Here is a 10037-nt window from a genome sequence, read left to right as displayed (position 1 = left end):
CCAGTATTAAAATAGATCTACTCTTTCCGAGTTACAGCTGTCATTGGCTGGCAAGATTTTTTCAATCGCCTGCACTTAACAATGGAAATTGTCCACCCACTTTGATTTTTTTAAAATTACAAACAGTCTGGGTATTGGATTGAAAATATTTTGCTCAGATTAGTTGCATTGAATTCCTTTACGTGATAAAAAAGATTTGAGAATATGTTGCCAAGTTTTTATTTTATAATAGTTTGAATCCTACCACTACGCATGGTACGCACTAGAATCGTTTGATAAGACATCTATGTGGTCAAGGAAGCATGCAAAGTATAATGTGTAATTTGTATGTTATCTGCGGTGCGTTTTACAGGCAAATTTTGTTTCGCACATTAACTAAACTTTAAAATAACCAACTGGAAGTAAATACAAACCAAATTAACGTCTCTTAGTTTTGCACTCCGGCTTCAAAGGCTAAATGGGAAGGAGATTTCAATAGAAAAGAAATTGTGACGAAATAATTCCTCAATACTCAATCCTGATATGGGAGTGCAAAAGTAAAGGAGATCACCGAATTTTTAGATTCAAACGTGCGGCAGGTAACACGCAAACTCTTATATACACATTTTACATTGCATGTTACACTGACCACGTAACATGACTTTGTATTGAACAGCTCTAGTGCGCAGGATTTAAACTGCTGTAAAATAAAAACTAGGCAACATATTTTCCAAACTTTCTTTTTCTCGTGTAAAGGAATTCATATGCTACTCACCTTCGGAGCAAAATCTTTCAATACAATCCCATGTCCAGGATCAGTAAATTAAAAAAGAATAAAAGTAAGTTGACAATTTCCATTGTTAAGTATAGGTTAAGATCGAGAAATGAAGTGACTATTTCAACGGCTTCCGTTTACTGGAGTTGCTGAATCGCAATACGGTGACTGGAATATTTGCGCTGATGGGTTAATCACTGTCGTTTTGGATAACGAGAAGAAAGTAATGCAGTGACATAGTGGTTAATGAAAGGTGTCGTATGCTGGAGGTATCGGGTTCGAATCTTGATGATATTTCTTTTTTTGTTCAGATTTATTTTTGATTTAATTTAGTCATGAGAGGTAAGAAATTGGGTTGGAATGGCTTAGTTTTAAATGAATTTAGACATTGAAAAAAATGTGATTTTAAGTTGAACAATAGTGTTTACGCCAATTCGCAACGTAACTTAGTAATTTAATCATGAGTAATGGAAGTTTGGGTCAGAGGGGATTAGTTTCAGGTCAATTTACACTTTGGAAAATATTGTACGTTGTTTTAAGTTGAAAATTAGCATACATTTCAATTCAGTGAATAGCCTAATTGCAGTTTACCATATTCCTCTTGTACTACTTTGGTAAACGGCAGCTGGTAACTTACCTGTGCAGGCTACTTTACAGGACTGCATGCAATCCGAAAAAAATCTTGCCGCCCAGACAGTTCCCGTAACTCAGAATGGGTCCATTCCCGTTAAAACAAGCAACTTTTTATCGTTTGTGAATTGTAACGGTTTGCATATTAATTATAAATTGCGTGAACATGAAAGACTTAGATGAGTTTTGTGTGCCATAACCCGCAGTTTCCAATAGAGTCTCCGTGGTAAATTGATAATAATACCCTACCATATAAACTAATTAAAAATACAACACAATGTCACACCCCATCTTCCTCGGCCTTCGCCAGGCAATCAAGGCACATGGTCACAGCAAAATGGTTACAGGACCTCACCGTCACCTTTTTAGTATACAGTAGTATAATTTTTTGGAGTTAGTTAAAAGGCGGACTGGACGGACTTCCACGGATTCCGTATAATAGGCAAAAACGAACTTTCTACGGTTATTCATCAATTAGATTAGTATTTAATATTGTTATAAGTATGTTCTTAGTAGTTATTATTTGGTATTACTATGTTATTAACTTATTGATTAGTATTCTATGGCATAGGTTCTATCAAAAAGAAGGAATCAGTCAGGTTTCTGAGGTAACAAACGTCGCCAAACATTCTGGTTATAGAATTATTTGAAAAATTCTTTAAAAACAAACAAAAGATAATTGAAAAGTGATTTTGAATTGTAGAGGAGAAGGTTGAACAAAATCGTATTTCATTTTTTTTATTCTAACGTGCGTCGTGACGCGTAGTCGTAGAAAACTTCAAGCCAAACTGCTAATTATGGTAAACGTAATGTCTATGAGATAGCCTAGCTAAAGGTTGCGCTTCGAACATACCGAGGGCAGATGTCATCGTAGCGATAAGCGATTTCTCGCAAGCAAAAAATACATTGGTGACTCGTTTCGTCAGGTTCTTAAAGTGCGGTACCGCTGACTAATATGAATCCTAGACCCATGAAGCAAATTTCATGGTGGTGAATACTGTTTATCACGCGTCAATTAAGGATGTGTAAAATCCAAATGTTAGGTATATGTTTGACTATTTATCAATTTTGTTATCCTCATGCTGCATGGCAGTGTACTGATCTTTCCTTTTTGGCTGTTTTCAACCAGAAGTTGAAAATAGCATTCGTACTCGTGCTGTTCAGCATTCGCCGTATGCGTGCTGATGCTAAAATCTTGGCCAGACAGCATGCAGTGCTCAGTGCTGTCTCAATTCTCTCAAGCACAGTTGTATTCTGTGTCATAAATTGGCATTAAAGCAGACGTTGTTTATTGCGCTGTTTTTTTATTTATTGAAGATTGGAATGGGACCGAATTTATGATATCACAGTAGACCATTTCTGAGTTACTGTCTGGGTGGCAAGATCTTAGGTGAGTTGCATATGAATTCCTTTATGTAATAAAAAAATTGAAAATATGTTACCCTATATAGTTCTTATTTAACAGTAATTCGAGGCCTATGCAGTAGACTAGTTCGATACGAAGCCATTTTAACTGGTCAGTGTAGCATGCAATGTAAAATGCGTAAAAGTTTGCATGGTATCTGTGGCGCGTTTCAATATAATAACTCGGTTTGTATTAACCTCTACTTGATTATTTCAATTACTTGACGTGCCAAACAAAATTATCCTGTGTAACGCGCCACAGATTACATGTATACTCTTACGCTTTTTACATTGCATTCTTCGCTGACCCTGTATCTAGACGTCATATCAGACAAGCCCAGTGCGTAGGATTCAAAGCACTGTAAAATAAAAACTAGGCAACATATTTCCAGAACTAGGCAACTAGGCAACATATTATTACGTAAAGGAATTCATATACGACTCACCTGAGCGAAATCTTTACAAACCAATGCCCAGACTGTTTCTAATTCAAAAAATAATCTAAGTGGATTGATAATTTTCATCGTTAAGTAAAAGTGATCGAAAAAATCTTGCTACCCAAAAAAATTGGTGTTGATAACTCGGAAAGGGTCTATCTTTATTCTTGAACTGAGAAAAGACGCAGCGTTACATTAAAAGGTTTCATGTATTGTTTGATATTAAGCCAAAGTTTCATCTTAAAGCGATAAACACAAATAAGTTACCATTAGGTTTAATCCAGAGTGGAAAGTGCGACACTTGTACACACGAGGTTCATCAGCATGCATGCCAAACTTTCTAATGGTCACGCTGATTTATAATAAATAAAGAAAAACTGGTGGCTTGAACGCCAACTTTTAATAAACAAACAAAGAATTGATGCTTCAGTGCATGTCATCACCAAAAATTTGGGATTTAGTATACAAGTGCACAACTACAAGATGAAGATGTCTTTGTAGTTTGTACACTAGACCCCAGCTACTCATATTGTAATGTTATCTGGTTGTGCACTTGTGTACTACACCCAAAGTTTGCAGCTTTGTACACATGATGTCTTGTCAAAAACTGCTGCATTTTCCAGTCAGGCCAGTAATAGTAAATTTTTATTCAATTTTAAGAAACCTTTTGAGAATAAGAGTGTCTTGTGTAACTATCAGAGGTTTTCAATTATTAGCCAAGTTTTCATCTCTTCAAATGTTTAAAGTTTCATGGTCAAAATTTAGAAATAATTTTGAAACATAGTTTTTCTAAAATAATTTACTGTTCAAAATATTTTATATCTCTTTGATGTCACTGAAACAAATTTTTTTTGATGTCACTGAAACAAATTTTTTTTATTTTAGAAAGGTTATTACGCCATGATTAGAAAATAAATTAATTGAAAAATTCTTCGAGCAAAATGGCAGGCCTTCTGTCTGTACGTCTTGTTTCTCCGTTGGCAAGAACTCTCCGACAAAGTGCCCCAAAATCTATTGCTTTGATGACTGTAAGAAAAATATCGTTTTGGCGCCAGAAATCGCAGAGTGCGGCTATTGAAACGACAAAGTCAGAATATGAAATTGAATATGAAAAGTTTGTCAAAAAGGATAACGTAAGTTCTGTAGATAATGTTACTTTATGATCTTTTGTTGTATGTTAACACAATAATACATCGTGCTGGCTGACATACCTTTATGTATTAAACAGTGGTTTCATAAACATCTGCTAAGCCAACTTTTTTGTGATTTTTTTTACCTGTAGGAGGTGAGAAATTTACAAATAAAGAATACATAAAAAAATCCTTTGCAATCAGTGGTTGATTTAATTTGTATATCTTGATTTTTTATCTATGTGTGAATAGTTCACTAATTGGGTTATTATAGCTTGAAAATGCAGTGTGCAGGTGTTTTTGTAATGACAAATTGTTCTGTAAGTTATTCAGGTAACCCTATGTATCACTTATATATATAGGAGGTTTGTAAGATGATATGTTTCATACTTTACAGTACAAACCATACTTGGGATTTTTTGAAGACGACCCAGTGTACGATCGTGCGTTTGTCCACGTGTTATTGTTTATTTGCTTCTCTGTGCATCTAGTGTTTGTGCCAATCATTTACTCATACGGACCAGATTTCAGGTGTGCACGTTTTTGCATGTCCGTTGCACATGTGATATTAGAGTTTTATTCTAAAGCCTAGTACTTGTATATAAGCTACAACCAACAACAATGTCTCGTGTCATGTTAGCTAGCTTTGTCTACGTGGGGCATTATCGAATTAAATTTTTTTCAAAAATTAAACTTTTGGTTAAAACTTAATACTGATTTATGTGATGTAACTTTTGCAACGTGTTTCTTGCACAAGTTAGGGTTATTACTAAAAAACCTTGCTGTACTGTTACATGTAAATATTGTGTGTTAGAATATCCCCGAAATTTAAACTTTAGCTGAACTCCAAAAATCGACGTTTTGCTATTGTACTCCACTCGATACAATCTAACTGTTTCCTTTCCTTAAAATAATGTGGGGTTCATGTAATCTTAACGTATTCCAAGCAGATTATCTTGTGTTTAAAGGCACACTGCAGTATCATTTTCCATTTTTTGAGAACCATTAATTTGAGCTTCTGTATTGATTTGATCTCGTATTTAATCTGATATATACATTAATTTTTTAACAAAAAATCAGATAGTAGATACCATTTTAGAATAATCTGTAGATGTCTTTGGTGTTTGAACCAATTGTCATGATACACTTCCCTTCTTCCTTCAAAATCATCATTACAACTAATCTTTAATAATTAATTATTGTAGGTCTCGGATGAAAGAATGGCGAAAATACGAAGCTATAAAGCTGATTGAAGAGCGGGAAGCTAAAGGAGAAATTATCCTTGACATGAATTTCGTTCCTACAGAGTCTATGGAATCAATGGTTCCTCCTCCAGGAGACTGGGAAGAAGAATGGCTCAAGAATCAACCATCCGTTCGCTCTGCAAGTAGAACCAAGTGGTTCACGCAAGTCCCCACTTGGTGAATGATCTTTCTTTTGCGCCAAATTGTACCACTCCGTTAGATTGTTGGTTTTTTCATGGATTTTGAAAGTTGAACTTGAAAGTTAATGTTCACAATCTAGATTTATTTTTGGTCATTTTGGAAACTTTGATAGTTTGCACCTTGCACGAAAGGGTTTCTTTACTGGATGACAAACGTAAAAACGGTTCTTTAATAAATTAATTTGCCTTAACGGAGGTATCTTTGATTGTTTATGCCTTGAAATTGAGTTTAGCCCAAATTAAAATGTTAACCACTGTTTGCCATTGCTTGCGCAGAACTGTACCCTCACTCGTACTAAAACTTATCATAGTAGCAGCAGTCACAACCATTGCGTTATAAAGTTGTTTTAAGGTATCTTTTGGATGTCAAAGCTTTCATAAATTTGAGCAAATTGCATTGCCATATTGGCCATAATTTATAATACCCAAGTTAAAATCCGCAGCATTGTCACGAACAGGTCTGGACGTAGGAAGCGCGGGGCCCAATGCAAGAACTGATGGCGGGTCCCCTGCTGTTTAGGAATTCGGTAACTTTATAAAGTAATATTAATGTAAAGGAAATATCAACTTTGCATAGCAGCACCCATCCAAGCTTTGCTTTCGTGATAAACTTTCACCAAAATATTTTCTTTCGAGAACAAATTAAGAAATAACACTGATTTGTGCAAAATAAAACCGAAATTATTTTTGTTTTGGGACTAAGTTGCACGGTGCCGAATGCAGTTGCATCGCTCGCATTTGCCAAGACCGTGGTCAGGATTGGGCGCGGCTCAGAAAATATCCATCATATCGTTCATTTTTCACCACCAACTGCAAAGATGATCGAAAGTTAAATGCAAATGCAAGACGATAATGTTATGTGCGTAAACAACTGATGGAGAAATTGTAGAGCAGGTTTGTTTGTCAGGCGTAATTTCTACACTAAAACTTCCCGGTCTCGGTGGATTGCTTGAAAATTGCGGTACTGTAATGTGAAATGCTGTTATTGCGACAGCAGTTACCATCACAGGGCACATACTTGTGCGACGTCATGTCATGTAACAATGGTGGGCAAAGTTAATTTACTTCGGATCTAAGTATATTTTGCTATGCTAAAGACCTACAGTATCGTATAGATTATTTTTCGCAATCAACTCTAGCACTTTAGTTATAGTTTTAACTTTTTGCAACAAAATAAAAACAAAACATGCTCACAAACTGCGACAAACAATTGATCGACGAGAACAAAGCTGCAAAGTTTCGAGGACTTAAAGCGTGCAAAATGTTATTTGCAATGCTAGTAGATACACTAACACAATGGAAGCCAAGCACAACAGCCATGGTAGCCTAACAAAAGTAAAATATTTACATTGAAGACGGATATGTTAACGACTATGGGTTAGTGTTAATCTCGTTATGTTGTTTAGAAAGTTTGTTAAAAAATTAAGTAAAAAACTTGGTGGTTTAATTAAAAAAATTAAAACAACAAAATATTTAATATACATCACATCTTTAATAAAATTAGAAATATTTTCAAAATTTTCTTCATTAAACGATAATGTATAACACCAATAAGATGCCAAGCCAATAGAAAATTAACAAATTCTTTTTGTGTGCCCTGGTCTTATGGTGTTACATAACTGCATATGAACTTGACACATAAGCTTCTGGTTTTCACGTCAGGTGACAGTGTTGCATAAGTATGTGGCGCGTTGTTGTAACTACTAAATAGGTCTCCGTTAACGCCAATGGACAATTGCGCGTTTGAGGTACCAGTCTAGTTAGTCTATTACTTAGGTACTATATAAATCTATAGATATGTTTATATTATATCTATGGTTTGCCAGAGACGGGGTAATTACAAGATGTTTGTGTTGTTTCTAGTGTTGCGCAAAGTCTAGCGTCGCAAAGCGAAGGGTGTGGATGGTGGTAAAATAAACCATAAGTAAAACAAATATTTTTTTTCTATTTTGTAAGTAAATAGATAATTAAAAAAAGTATACAATTAGGTAAAATTGTATTTTATTTTTTTTACCGACCGGCAGATGTCTGCATGCCTCAATGGTGATACATTTTAATATTTTTCTGCGTTCGATGGGTTGTTTGGCGCTTCATTTTTTTATACAGAATTTCATCCAAGGCAGGGGTTTTCCTCATTCATTCCGGCAAGCAAAAAAACCAAGGTTGAAGTAAGCTAACTTAGAAGCAGGATTTAGACAAAATGAAAAGAAAACAATTTAGCGTATAGGAATATTAATAGAAGACGTAAGCTAAATTATTAACGCTATCATTAGGTTCAATGGCCATGCTTATAGTTTTAATTTTCATGTAGGGATGTAGCCGGTGTCCTATATCTACCGTGCACTGATGCTTTATATAAGATATGAGTCTCCATTGTACACCATCCATAGTGGAAAGTATGGCAACTGTATGCATGAGGTATTGTCAACTTCAACGCCAAATTTTTTTATCTTCACTCAATTTTATAATAAATAAATAAACAAACAATTGAGGCTTCAATGCACGGCTGCATGTCATCACGCACTTTCCAGTCTGGTACACCAACATGTCAAACTTTTTATATCTGTGCTTTCTCAATTTACAGACTGCAGAGTATGGCAGGTGAACATCTGAGAATTTTTCGCTCCCATATATAAATGGCAAATCAGTACTGCATGGCCGGACGGTAGAGTATGGCAGTATTCAGCAAGATCTTGGGTTTGCCAATTTCACTGTAATACACACAGTTTTGACTTAATCAAACTTTAAATCAATTGAAAATAGATCCTTTCCGAGTTACCACCACCATTTTTTGGGTGGCAAGATTTTTTCGATTGCCTACACTTAACAGTGAAAATTGTCGGCCCACTTTAATTTTTTAAATTAGGCCTACAAGCGCTCTGGCACTTGGATTGTAAAGATTTCGCTCAGGTGACTTGAATATAAATTCCTTTACGCGATAAAAAAATTTTGAAAATATGTTGCCTAGTTGGCATTTTACAGTACTTTGAATCCTTCGCACTGGGCTTGTCTGATATGACGTCTAGATACGTATTCAGCGAAGAAAGCGACATAAAATGCGTAAGGATTTGTTTGTAATCTGTGGCGCGTTACACAGGCTAATTTTGTTTGGCATGTCAAGCAATTGAAATAATCAAGTAGAAGTTAATACAAACCGAGTTATTACATTTAAACAAGCCGCAGATATCATGCATACTCTTACACATTTTATGTTGCATGATATGCTGACCACTTAATGTGATTTTGCATTGAACTAGTCCAGTGCGTAGGATTCAAAGCACTGTAAAATAAGAACTATATATACAGTCGAAATCGGTTAATCGCATATCGGTTAATCGCATACATCAGTTAATCGCATAGCATTGCATAATCCCAAACCATTCCCATTCACTTGTGAAGAAAATTCAACGGTTAATCGCATAAGGGTTAATCGTATAAATCGGTTAATCGAATAGGAATTCTTGATTGATTTGTAGACTTGTATCACTTAACCGCATATTTCCTTTGATGAAGTGTTAAGTTGCTGAAGATTATCCTCACCAATAAACAAAAATCGAAAAAAGGCCCTCTCTACAGTGATTATGAACCACAAAACTACGTTTCATTTAAGGATTGTTACGGATCGTTACATCACAATAGAACAACAAGACTAATTTTTATTTAAGGATTGTTACGTCGCAAAGCGCAAACCACGTGTCGAAATCGAAAAGAAGGAAGCTCACTTGTTGTGTCATAATGCATTGTGTCATTCCAAAAATCGGCGGAGGAGCAAGAATGCGTGCGCCGGTGTTTAAAAAAGAGAATAGCGGATAAAATGTAGGAAATGCATACATCGGTTAATCGCATACATCGGTTAATCACATAAAAAAGCTTGGCAAATTGACTATGCGATTAACCAATTTCGACTGTATAGGCAACATATTTTCAATTTTTCTTTTTATCTCGTAAAGGAAATCATATGCTACTCACTTACGCGAAATCTTTACAATCCAATGGCCAGAGCGCTTGTAATTTAAAAAATAATCAAAATGGGTCGACATTTTCCGTTGTTACTTATAGGTGATCGAAGAAATCTTGCTACCCAGACAGTAACTCGGAAAGGGTCTATTGAGTGCACACAAGTTCTGTCAAAGTGATTAAGTGCAAAATAACGCACCTTCAGTGCACCACTGAAGCTCGCGAAAAGCAGTATTGAGTATGGGTGTCACGCCAAACTCTGCAGCTTGGCCTGCTGGTTT

The 10037-nt window shown here is 35.5% G+C and overlaps 1 protein-coding gene across 1 annotated transcript; it reads left to right on the top strand.

Annotated features, from left to right (window-relative positions):
- The first annotated feature begins 4090 nt into the window (after positions 1-4090).
- Positions 4091-6058, top strand: LOC143461057 (uncharacterized). The gene is made up of 3 exons (XM_076958807.1): positions 4091-4358; positions 4753-4886; positions 5561-6058. The coding sequence occupies exons 1-3, from the start codon at positions 4167-4169 to the stop codon at positions 5778-5780; spliced, it is 546 nt and encodes a 181-aa protein (XP_076814922.1). The 5' UTR covers positions 4091-4166; the 3' UTR covers positions 5781-6058.
- The last annotated feature ends 3979 nt before the right edge of the window (positions 6059-10037 follow it).

This window comes from Clavelina lepadiformis, chromosome 5 (genome assembly GCF_947623445.1).
Source record: "Clavelina lepadiformis chromosome 5, kaClaLepa1.1, whole genome shotgun sequence".
Lineage (NCBI taxonomy): Eukaryota > Metazoa > Chordata > Ascidiacea > Aplousobranchia > Clavelinidae > Clavelina > Clavelina lepadiformis.
Note: the sequence above shows the minus strand (reverse complement) of the source record. Positions and strands in the feature narration are given on the sequence as shown.

Bases quoted from the DNA above. Each gene is read 5' to 3' on its own strand.
- LOC143461057 (XM_076958807.1), top strand. From the start codon at position 4,167: ATGGCAGGCCTTCTGTCTGTACGTCTTGTTTCTCCGTTGGCAAGAACT. The intron at 4,359-4,752 runs GTAAGTTCTGTA...CATACTTTACAG, and splicing joins AGTTTGTCAAAAAGGATAAC to TACAAACCATACTTGGGATT. The intron at 4,887-5,560 runs GTGTGCACGTTT...TAATTATTGTAG, and splicing joins TCATACGGACCAGATTTCAG to GTCTCGGATGAAAGAATGGC.